This window comes from Cornus florida, unplaced genomic scaffold, assembly GCF_030987335.1.
Source record: "Cornus florida cultivar Cherokee Brave unplaced genomic scaffold, ASM3098733v1 CherokeeBrave_3.0.0_Hap2_Chr01, whole genome shotgun sequence".
Classification (NCBI taxonomy): Eukaryota; Viridiplantae; Streptophyta; class Magnoliopsida; order Cornales; family Cornaceae; genus Cornus; species Cornus florida.
Genome location: NW_026775571.1, coordinates 41,810,329 through 41,822,960, shown reverse-complemented (window position 1 = coordinate 41,822,960; position 12,632 = coordinate 41,810,329). Strand labels below are relative to the sequence as shown.

At 33.4% G+C, this 12,632-nt stretch overlaps 1 protein-coding gene across 1 annotated transcript; it reads left to right on the top strand.

Annotated features, from left to right (window-relative positions):
• The first annotated feature begins 2,923 nt into the window (after positions 1-2,923).
• Positions 2,924-4,223, top strand: LOC132294907 (non-specific lipid transfer protein GPI-anchored 5-like). The gene is made up of 3 exons (XM_059792963.1): positions 2,924-3,472; positions 3,722-3,772; positions 3,891-4,223. The coding sequence occupies exons 1-3, from the start codon at positions 3,151-3,153 to the stop codon at positions 4,022-4,024; spliced, it is 507 nt and encodes a 168-aa protein (XP_059648946.1). The 5' UTR covers positions 2,924-3,150; the 3' UTR covers positions 4,025-4,223.
• Positions 4,224-12,632: the final 8,409 nt, after the last annotated feature.

Below are 12,632 nucleotides of genomic sequence, written 5' to 3'. Positions count from 1 at the left end.
CGAGATAAACATGTTTAGGTTTACCTTAAATGGGTTTAGGTCCTAAACAGGTCGACATGATTAACCCGTTTAATTAGTCGTGTCATATTAGGGTTGAGGGGTTCAACACGTATAACCCGTTTATACCAATTTAACTTAAAATTTCATCATCAAGTTAATATCCCTTTATAATTCATTATTTGTTTAGACCCAATTATTATGGACAATTGTGTTTTTTTAACATAAATCATAAGAAAAATATACATTAGCTCCTTAGCTAATGAATTTTTTTTTTTTTTTGGTAGTATTTATTGTTTGATTGAGTATTATTAATAATTTAAATAATATAATATCTAATTTTGGTAAAAGTCGGGTTAGTATAACACGATTATTAAATGAGTCGTATTCGAGTTAATTTCTTAAATAAAATACATTTAGGTTGACACGATACGATTATGACTAGCGAACACTTTAAGATTGACACGATACGATGATGACCCACAAACACGAATTATCACCCTTTACCACGTGTACAGACTGCTTCACCATGGATCAATACTTATAAATTTATAATGGTCATTTATAACGGTGTACAAATGGGTAAGTGTATTTCGTCCTAAAAAGAATAATAATAATGATACACATCATATATATATATATATATATATATATATATATATTAGTGTGTGAGTATCAAAACCGTTATATATATTGCGTGTATCAAAAATATATTTTAGTAAAATTACTCACGGGAGCAGTTCAACTGAAAATGCCTATGGAAGTTAGTTCCATAACCGGTTGCGTGCATCAAGAGTTTACAAGGCATAGGATAGGTAAGTTCAAAGGAACCGTTAGTTCTTCTTGTTTGGCATTGTTATCCACTTATGGTAAGCCTTGAGAATCATTTGGTCGACATACCCATTTTTTATTCATAATCTTTTAAAGCTCCTATAGGCAGAAAACAGATGTCCCAATAATAAAGGACGTTAACTAACTAACTTAAGAAGCCTTTAAAATAGAGCTCCTTCTATAGGCAGAAAACAGGTGTCCCAATAATAAAAGGACGTTAACTAACTAACTTAAGAAGCCTTTAAAATAGAGCTCCTTCTATACTCCACTTCATACATATATTCCATCTGGTATTCTTTAATTTATTTTAGTAAAATATTATCTGCTTTCTGTACCAATACATAAACAATGCCACAAACTACATAAAAAGGTAGGAGTCAGAGACACGTTATGCTTTAGTACTCTTAGGAAAAGTTTCTAAAAGTCTTCTACAAGTTGCGTCCATCCAAGGAGAAACTATACAATATCCTAGCTTTGCTCGGTCCCTTAGATTAGTCGGGCAAAATTTCAGGCACATACACCCGATTATTGTAAGGAAATATATATATATATATATATATATGATTCTTAGATCAATTAATTACTTGAAGTAAATTATATTACCTACGAATTATGATCGATTATGTATGCAAAATATAAAAAAATAAAAATTTTTATTGTTTATATTTGATAAAGATAACCAAACAAAGTTTTGTAAATCAAACAATTCACTCTGCACAAAGTATAGACACCTTTTTTTCTTGAAAATTACTCATTTTTCATATCTCAAGATAAATTGAGAATTTTTATAGGACAATGCTCGAGTCTTGCCTTATCATGACAATTTTAGTCGTGCAAGCTGAGTTGGCCCAATAAGAAGCTGACACCTCTATTCAATTCTAAAAAATACAAAGAATGAGTTATACCCATTTATTAAGGCTAGACCCGACATATCATTCATTTCCTTTTTGTTTTTCTCTCCTATGTCTTCATTTTTAAATTATTATTATTATTATTATTTTTATGCATTACAATGAATTCCTGTTCTTTCCTAGAAGGGTAGAATTTGAAGAAAAAGCTTTTTCACTTTACCTTTCTTTTGTTTTACATTTTTAATGATTTTTTTTTTCTTGAAGACGTGATGATCAGATAACAGCTATAGAACATTTCTTCCCTTTGCTAAAGAGCATAACTATATATATATATATATATATATATATATATATATATATATAAATAATATAATTGAATGAAACTTCACCCTAAAAGTATATATCAATACATTTTTGATCTAATGAAGAATATCATTTAGGAAAAAAATAAGAAGAATATCCCTTTTTTTTTATTTTATGGAAAACGAACCTAAATAATTATGAGAGGAAAAGAAAACAAACAAAAACCTTTGTTTTTGAAAGGAAAGAAACCCAAGATTTGAACATAATTAAGCTTGAATTAAGCTCGTTTTGAACAAAAATTCAACAAAACCCATACTTGATTTAAGCTCTTTGAAGGAAGAAAGAACAATTTGCATTGAAAAATATAATGTTCGAATATATATACCTGCTTCAAGAATGTGAATCAAGAAAATAAAAATTTGAATCAATCCTTGCTAAGACGCGAACACTGTCCGAAATCAAGGGGTTGAGCGACGTTTTCTAGAGTTTGGATTTGTGAATGGAGGCGACAATATGAAACGGAGATGGAGCTTGGTGTGAGAGAAACAAAAAAGAAATAGAGACATAAGCAAATGGGATGAGAGAGAAACAAAAATGAAATGAGTGATATGTCAGGTTTAGCCTTAAATAAATGGGTACAATCCATTCTTTATATTTTTTAGAGTTGAATAAAAGTGTCAGTCTCTTATTGAGCCAACTCAACTTGCAAAACTAAAATTACCTTGAAAAGGGGACTCCAGCATTGTCCATTTTTACATCTGTGCATTGAATAGGAGTATCACGATTATTACGCTGCTCCTACGCCACCACTTGGAATATCGTATACTTTCCCTCATCCAACAAGTTGTTTAGCGAACAACCTGGTAGAAGTTAAAAGTTGGTCATCTACGCACCCGACCATTTGAGGGTATAGGATAGAAAAGAAAAAGAAAGTAGTTATAGTCCATTTCATTGTTTAATCAGTAGGAGAAGTTGGTCACCCACACAGCCCATCTCTTCATTTGACTCTTCTTCCCAAATTTCTCCTATATAAGGAACACACCCTTCTCTATCTTTCTCCAACTTATTTACTCATAGTGTTGCTCAAAGAGGGAAAAAAAAAGACACACACACACACACTTTCCTCATTCCACTAATATTAATTTGTTGTAGCAAAACATCAAATTAAATGGCACACAAAGGGATTGAGATGGGTCTAGTCCTAGTCCTGGTGACCATGCTCTGGGCAGAAGCCACAGCACAGTCGTCGAGCTGTACAAACGTGATCATTAGCATGTCCCCCTGCCTCAACTACATTTCCGGGAACTCCTCCACGCCGTCTTCAGGATGCTGCACGCAGCTTGCCAGCGTCGTTCGATCACAACCTCAATGTCTGTGTGAGGTACTGAATGGTGGTGGCTCCTCCCTGGGCCTTAATATCAACCAAACTCAGGCCCTTGCCCTTCCCACTGCTTGCAATGTCCAGACTCCTTCCATCAGCCGCTGCAATGGTAACTATCAAATTTTCTTATGAATTTACAACAATACCCATTTCTTTACTTGTAAGTTTAATGCATTCAAACTATAAAATGGTAATTTTAAAAAAGATTATTAGAAACTTTTTTTCAGTATGTTGGAAAATTTATTTTCCATTCATTCACTTCGCTTTCTTTTAGTTTAACTTCCCTACGCACCCTAGAAAAATATGATGATATTATATCTGCTCTTGTGATTAACTTGTAAAATCTCTACCTGTACAGCTGCTTCTCCAGCCAACTCTCCTGCAGGAACACCAGAATCTCCCAGTTCAGGTATATATATATATATGTTCATTGCACATGGTAATGTTGTATATATAGGATATATAGCCCAAAAGTTATTGTGATTTCTGCGATAAGAATGCTCATGTTGATGCTTCAATGGATGCAGGAACTGGATCTAAAACGGTGCCGTCAACTACTGAAACTGGCTCCTCGGATGGAAACTCAATCAGCTTGACAATTCCTCTGCACTTGCTCCTCCTTTTTGTTGCAACTTATGCATCGACCTTCACTATGTGCTGAGTTATATTGTTTGTGTTTTATGTAGTGATTATTATCTTATTTACTTTTTTGCTTGTCAAGTTTCTCCTTCTGGTTGAGTGGTTCTTGTAGTATTTATTCTTTGGTGACCTCTTATGGGGTTGATATGATTTTGTATAATTCAAGAGAGTTCTTGCTCTCTTCCCCTTTTAATAAAAGATTATTCCTCCCTTGTGTTTCACTTCAACTTTCTTTGGTTTTTTGACGGTTCAAGCAAAAGCAGGTACATCCATTATATATAGGGTAAAGTGCAATAAATCCCCCTGAACTCTAAGATAATTACACAAAACCCCCTGAATTAACAAATGCCCCCCTGAACTACTAAAAATTTGCAGTTAAGGACATCAGGTGAGTCTCCGGCGCCGAAAAATCAAGATTACAGAATTACCCTCTAATAAACGGCACCGTTTTGGTGCTTTAATCAACTTATTCTGCTGACATGTCAAATAAAAACTAAAGACCCAATAAAAATTTGCCAATGCATCACCTTATCACTACCCCACCTCATTTTAGTGGCTCACCTTTCCCACCTCGTTTGGTACCAAATACGACTGGCGTGAGTGAATCCATTAACAACGGTGAACAAAAAAGGAAAAGTCCATCAACACCATTAAGCACAGACATTGATGCGAAGTAAATTTTGTGTGTGAGAGAAGAAATACAGAAGAGAATGGGGAGGAGATGACCAGCCGTAATGAGTAACAATCACATAGCAACAATAGGCGATGAGGACGCCAAACACCTCTACCATCAACGTGAAGCGGCGATGAGGACCACAACCACCTCTTTATCCATACCTCACCAGTCACCGCACTGTCGATGACATCCTCAACAATTCCGATTCATCTTCCTCAACTCATTCTTCACCGTCTCGCTCTTACCTTCAACGCCAAACTTCCCATTAGATTGCTCCATCTCTCACATCAAACTGCTAGAATTCTGTAGTTTCCTGATTCACTGAAACCTTAACGTCCTCATAACACAGGTTATCTTACAAAAACAAAGAAAACCAAACCTGTACACAGAAAAATATTATGACAGAGCTTACCTCGGCAATCTTATCTACCAAATCAGTACACAGAGATCAAGAAAACTATCACTTATATAAGGTTTGTGGATTACATACAATACTTCAGTTTGTGAATTTTCAGTGCCTACAGTCAACATCCACACAGAGAGCGAGAAAGGGCGATTTGCAAGCTTAGGGTTCGAATTTGTACATACGTGAATCACTCCTCAAATTTGTATAATGCACATCATATACATAGATTACCTAACCACCATTCATTTTCACCGCCAAGTAAAATCGGAGACAAACCCAAGAACAGAGTGTTGGGAAACGTGCTAGTTTTAAAAACTTTTCGAGGGATTTAAATTTATAGATCTTGATTCATTATATAGAGACAAGTTTTATGCAAAAATAAAACATGATGTATCATTCAATTAAAAGATTGAATACTTACATCAAGGTTTGAGTAAACCTTAGATCTCTCTTCTAAAGTGAATGTTCTCACTAATTGTAGATCCCTTAGCAAGATGCATTCTTCTTGGATCTCCATCTTCTTGATAATTGTTTTGCCTTTAGGAATCACTCATATGCCTCCATGAATGACCTTGGAAAACTAGGCTTGTGGGAGCCTCCATTAGATGAGAACATAAATCCTAATTTTCTAGAGAGAGAAAATATATTCCTTTTTCCTTCTACTAAAAATCACCCCTAAAATATACATAGACCATGTATATTTATAGGCAACATAAAGGTAAAGAAAAGGAAACAACTAATCCTTCTCAATCTCTAATTCATATGTCTCAAATCTAATATGATTCCAATATCAAGTTGGGCTATGAGTGAGAATCCATTAGGCCTATTATTTGATTGGCTACAATGAATTAATAATTGGCCCGGTCCATGGACCCAATTCAATTAATTCATAAATTAATTTCTACCCCACTAAAAGAAATTAATTAAACTCCAATTAAATAATAAATAACCTCTAAGTCAATATTGCACTTTGACCCCTCTATGCATAATTAGTTATCGGATAAATAAAGCCATCAATCCGACTACTTAATTAATATATTTATTTTGGTACCTTTGATTATTTCTGGCTCGATCACAATAAAACATTTGTTTGACAAAAATAATAATTTAAATAAATAAATATATAATAAATCATTTTGTCTAAAAATACACGAAGGCCTTCGAATTTACTTTGTGATCAACCATAATCAATACAAAATAAATACAAGTAGCAATGATGCAAATATTGAAAATATAACCCTCTAACTATTAATTACATAACTACCCAAAGTGTCGGTCTAAGGATTCCGAAGAATCCGCCGAACAAATCAAAGTAATTATTAATTAATAAAAGAGTCTATAATTTTCTCATACTTAAGAGTCAAATGCCATGGCGGTGATAGGGAGCAATTGCATACGACGGCTCTCGCAATATATCTCAACCTAACGCGGATCTAGTTCAAATCTTAATTAATTATGAGTCCATCCATAATTACCGACTATGAACCATTTATGATTACTATTTATATATCATGCATTGATTGCCATCACAAACATATATATAAATATCTCTTGTAATCAAATGGACACTATCAATTCTATAATGAATCGAAATATAATACATTGAATTCACCAATTGTATAAAACATAAATATTTCATAAACGTCAAGAACATATGTCACTTTAATCCAAACAGGAATTTGCTATGCCAGGGCATATAAATCCCAACAGCTCCCACTTGCTCTCATAGCCAATTCAAATTGCACCTAACTCCAATGTTATCCAGATGATGATCAAAATTATTGATCAATAACACCTTTGATAATGGATCAACAAAGTTGTGTTCTAATGCAATATTCTAGCCATAAGTACATTTTCCTCATAGCCAATTCAAATTGCATCTAACTCCAATGTTATCCAGGTGTTGATCAAAACTATTGATCGACGACACCTTTGTTAATGGATCAACAAAGTTGTGTTCCAATGCAATGTTCTAACCACAAGTACATTTTCTTGCCGGACAATATCATGTAGATCATGATACTTCCTATCAGTGTATTTTGTTCATCTATGGAACCTTGGGTAATTGGTTTGGACTACTTCTGCACTATTGTCGCAATATAGCTCGATAGGCAGGCTAGTATGCTCCACAACCTCTAAATCAGTGAGATCAAACCAATAAGCTTCTTTTGCCGCCTTTAAGGCTGCAATATATTCCACCTACAGGTTTGAGTCAGCAGTTGAAATCTGTTTAACAATCTACCAACTGATTTCCCTTCCATTAAGTGAACATACACTAAGTCATGAACCTCATAGTATCTACTTCTGATTGAAAATCAGAACTAGCATACCTGACTAGGACCATATCATCACATCCATAAATGAGTATGATATCATTGATTCTCCTTAGGTACTTAATGATATTTTTCACAACAGACTAGTTGTCAAGTCCAGTATTGGACTGATCTTTCCTGACTATCCCTACTATGTAGCGGATGTCCTATTTGGTATAGACCATGGCATATATGAGACTCTCATATGCCGAAGCATATTGTTCCAGTCTCATTTGCTCAATCTCCTTTGATAGTCTTGAAAAACTACTTACTAGAGAGAGCAATCCATATCAATAAAGTAAGAACTCATTCTTTGAGCTATGCATACCAAACCTGATAAAAACTTTTCCAATGTATGATTATTAAGATAAGCCTATTTTCCTTTTAACCTGATCTTGCAAAAGCTTGATCCTAGGAATATAGCTTACATCTTGAAAATTCTTCATTTAAAAGTAATTGAACAACTACCTCTTTATCGATGACAAAACTTCCACATCATTCTAAATGAGTAGGATGTCATATATAAATATAGAATCAGAAAAATAATGACATTCCCTTGTACACTCATGATTTATTCACTAAAAAATCTTCTGGTATCTTTTTGTAGATTAACTTGCCTTCCATAGGAATCACCCTACTAGAAAGTTCTACAAGATCCCAGAATTTATTAGAATACATAGATTCCAACTCTGATTTCATAGTAACTCGCCAAAACGATCTGTATCCATATCGGTCCACGCTTCCGTGTAGCTTACTGGGTCCAACTCATGTTTAACCGGGATATCCATAATGGTCTCACTTAAAAACATGATTCTGTCGGATTGGATGATAATCCTCCCACTACATTAATGTACCGATGCAGGAATCTGTGTACAAGATGATGCTGACGCACCAATAGAGAATTCATTTATTATTCTCAATCTCTATAATAAGTGTGTTCAAATGTGGTACATCTGATACTCATACCATATTCTCTAACATTATGCTCCTAGGTATGTAATTCATAATATGACCCTCCTACAGATAAACAGTGAGTGTAAACAATCAACTTTTATCATTGAGATCATAAAATAATCCATCCTAGTGACTTAAGAGTAGCTATCAAATCTAGCATGCCTATGATTTGCTTCCAACTTACTTGTCCATATCAAACGCACATGTGCAAGACTACCCCATACGTGCATGTGATTCAAACTAAGATTTAGTAAAAAAACACAGCTCAACGGTATCCTTAAGACAGACTAAGATGGAATGCAGTTTGATGCGACCCGAGCGTGTGCACAAAATAATGCACAACACTTTGGTTTTGGAAATGGTATCAAGCGGGCATCATAGTTTACATTTGTAAACCGCTAGACACTTATACTATGTAGTATGAAGTGAGAAGGGATCGAACCAAGGGATTGAATACGTGTTGGGACTAAACTTGATTTTAATGCTAATTAGATTGTAAAAGAGAGAAGAGAGAAAGAGTGTGAGAGAAAAATATTTTGGTGGAGTGATTAAACTAAAATTCAATTAAAAGCATGAAAATAGAAATGACATTAAACTAAGAATTAAAGAGATAGGAAGAGAGTCTTAGGGTTAGGATTCACCACTAACCCATGCAATTAACCATATGCTTTCAATTAATGGGGAATTTATTAGTGTAATTATAGATGTGGTCATATTATCATCACAAATCACAATTGTAAGCATAGATTATCAACATCAAGAATGAATTGTCTACCTAATGACAATTAAACTAAAGTGTAGAACCCATTCAAGACTACGTCATAACCCACCATACACATTCACAAATGTATCCAATAAGAGCACACATCAATCAAGAAGATAATACTAATTGTAATTAGAAGCATGGATTAAAATAATCAAGCACAGATTGCCTACTTTACTACAATTAACTAATGACAAATAAGCTAATTTGTAAAACAATCTATCATGATTAAGCCTTTATCCATCAAATTAATTGACAATTGTATCAACTAAGTCTCATGCTATGACCATCACTAAACAAAACTAAAAGAAGTATCTAGTGTAGAGTATAATTCTAAATCAATCACACCTAGACATGCAATTTTCATATAGAATCAATGGAAGAATTAAATTCTAATCATCTAATGAAGAATAAAATCCCTAATTAATCATACATAGACATACAATCAATTGGAGATTTTAATGGAAGAATTTATTAATACAAACCCTAATTTATCAAATCAAGCATGTATATATAAAGAAATCACAAGGCCATATAATTTAATTACAACATAATAATTCCCCAAGAAAAGAAATACAAAGGTTAGGGTTACATGAACTTAGGGCTCATCCAAGCCTTAAGTGAAGAACTAGCTCATGGAGAAGATGATCATGGTGTCAACAAGCTCCATCTCCATCTTTTGGCTCCTTCTTCTTCTTCCTTCAATTGTAGACAAAGCCTCTGTAAAAATGTTCTTCAAACCCTAGCTTTTCCTTTTTCCCAGAGAGAACGTAATATCACGGTACAGAAAAAAAATAATAAAACTTAATTCTCCCAAATAATAAAATCACTAAACTAATAAATACTAACCCTAAAAACAATAGGCCTCACTGGGCTTAAGTAATAAACCTATTAAAGCCCACTAGGTTACAAAATAAGCCCAAACATTAAAATAAAAATATGCAATGTTGCCAAGTCCTGGGGGATTGATCCCCCACCCTGGGGGATCGATCCCCTAGAGTTGGAAAATTCCTTTAAGCCTTATTCAGCTTCATTTTTGCCCCGGGCTATTTGGTTTGCTTCTCCATCTTTGGGAACATCATCAAAGGCCCGAGATTAACCGCTTTGTACCATTTTCTGAAAATCTTTGCTTAACTCCAAAAAGGCTTAATTGGACCGTTCTTAGCTCATTTTAACTTTATTGCCCTGAAATACACATAAACATAAATTAGGACTAAAACATAAACTTAAGATAGATGCAAAGACTGAAATACCCTAACTTAGGTGCTGAAATGTGCAACATTTAAGCACTTATCACACCCCCAAACTTAGATATTGCTAGTCCCTAGCAATGAACTACAACATGGAAATGAAACAAACATATATACAACTATGATCTAATTAAGCAAATAAAGATATCACCACTTTCGTAGGGATCATGGTTGCATTTAGCATATGCAACAAGCCTTTTAAATCCCTAGGTTACCCCTAGTGGACGAGTGATGTCTCATGAGGGTTTCCAGAAATGGTACCCACAAACATCAACAGCTCTTTCTTACTTGAGAAGTAACGACACATATCAAATAAGTGTTTAAAGTAGACTACTTCAAGTATGCAAATTTCTGCCATTTCTAAGCTATTCTCAATATTTCAATATCATGTAAGCAAAAATGGTCCTCCACATATCAAGCAAGTTAATCATGCAAATTGAATCAATTTTATCATCCTTTTTTAGTGAACCGGCATCAAAATGTGTTGCTATCCTAGCAAATCAAAGTAATGGCATAGCCTTACCCTCAAACTAGTATACAGATATAGTACCAGACATCAAGACATTGAATGAACCTTGTTATTCAATCAAACATTTTTTTTTTTTTTTTTTTGATTTCATCAATTTTATATATATATATATGTATGACCATGTGCAATGTCCAAGTTCTTTAAGCTCTCTAATCACCCCATGTAACAAGCGTTGAGCCAACGACTCCCAAACCAGATGGTCTTAGGGCGTTAAGTGTAAAGACACTCCTAAGGGCGTAATGACTCGGAATGGCTAGGCTACGAACTCAAACTAATCATACATCTTACATTCTTTCCTTGTCTTCCTTTTTAATCAGTTGACATGTTGAAAGAATGCAATTTTTTTTTTTTTTTTTTTTTTTTTTTTTTTTTCTTCTCACCTTTGGTGAGTGCTTTTATTTCTTTTCTGCAAGGTCATTTTATCAAGAATGAAAGCTTTCAAAACATACTAGCTCAATTGGGATAAACCAAGACAATAATCAACTAAGCATGTACCTCACAAATTGAATGCTAGTGTGCGCAAGTGCAAATATAGAATTCTAGAATCAACCCTCAAAGCATTTTCAACCAACAAGATGATGTGTACCACAAAAGCAAACATGATGTCAAAAATTAAAATTTACCCCTAAATGGCATCCTAGAGCATATAAGAAGTATTAGACTCTAACAACTTGTTTTTTAAAGACACTATGCTTCAAAAGTTCGAAATCATTGCCAAATATATCTCAAATCTCAATCATACATTTAAAGCTCAACTTAAAGTAGAATGTAACAAGGCTACCTTACCCCCAAACTTAAACTGCACATTGTCCTCAATGTGCAATGAGAATAATGAAAGAAATGGAAAGAGTATACCGTGATGGCAAAAGTTAATGACGCCCGGCAATGATTCATGACGAAAGAGGTCTCCCCCAAACTTGGATGCAAAAACCTACTATAAAAGCCACACTAGCAACTCACATCAAATATCAAATGGGATAAGTAAAGCATACATTCTAAAACAATATAGAATAAGATGTAAAGAGATATAATATCAAACCTTTTGTAAAAGATGAAAACATGCATAACTAAGCAAAAGGGCATAACGGGGACACATATTTTTGAAAATTTTGTGATATGTTTTTTTTATTTATTTATTTCAAGAATGGGATTGATCTCCCAGTGTTTTTTTAAAAAAAAAATATTCTAGACTAAAAAGAAAAAATATATACTAAACTAAAAAGAAATAAATATAAACTAAAAAATCAATTCAAATTTTTTTTTTTTTTAATAAAAAAAACAAAGGAAAAGAACATGTATATACAACCAACAAAATAAAATAAATAAACAAAAATAAGAAAAATGGGCTAAGTTTAACGTCTCTAGTAAGACGGGAAGTTACTGAAATTATTTTTTTATTTATTTAAAAAAAAAATCATCAATGCAAATTTTTTATTTTTATTTTTATTTTTATTTTTAAAACAACAATTCAAATTTTTTATTTTTATTATTATTATTTTTTTTAGAAGAATTAATTATTTTTTTGTTATGTATTTTTTTTTTATTTTTTATTGTTTATTTATTTATATTTAATATTATTACTATTATTATTATTTTTTTTGTTATTTAATTTTTTTATTATTATTATTTTTTTAAACATCACAGGCTCGCTGGAGAAGACAACCGGGACGCGACGCCGGAAACGAACAGATGCGACGCGAAGAAAGACGAACAGCCTTGATCGCCGGAGAACGACCCAGC

Coding starts and splice junctions, on each gene's coding strand:
- LOC132294907 (XM_059792963.1), top strand. CDS start 3,151: ATGGCACACAAAGGGATTGAGATGGGTCTAGTCCTAGTCCTGGTGACC. Junction 3,473..3,721: donor TTCCATCAGCCGCTGCAATG/GTAACTATCAAA, acceptor CTACCTGTACAG/CTGCTTCTCCAGCCAACTCT. Junction 3,773..3,890: donor ACCAGAATCTCCCAGTTCAG/GTATATATATAT, acceptor CAATGGATGCAG/GAACTGGATCTAAAACGGTG.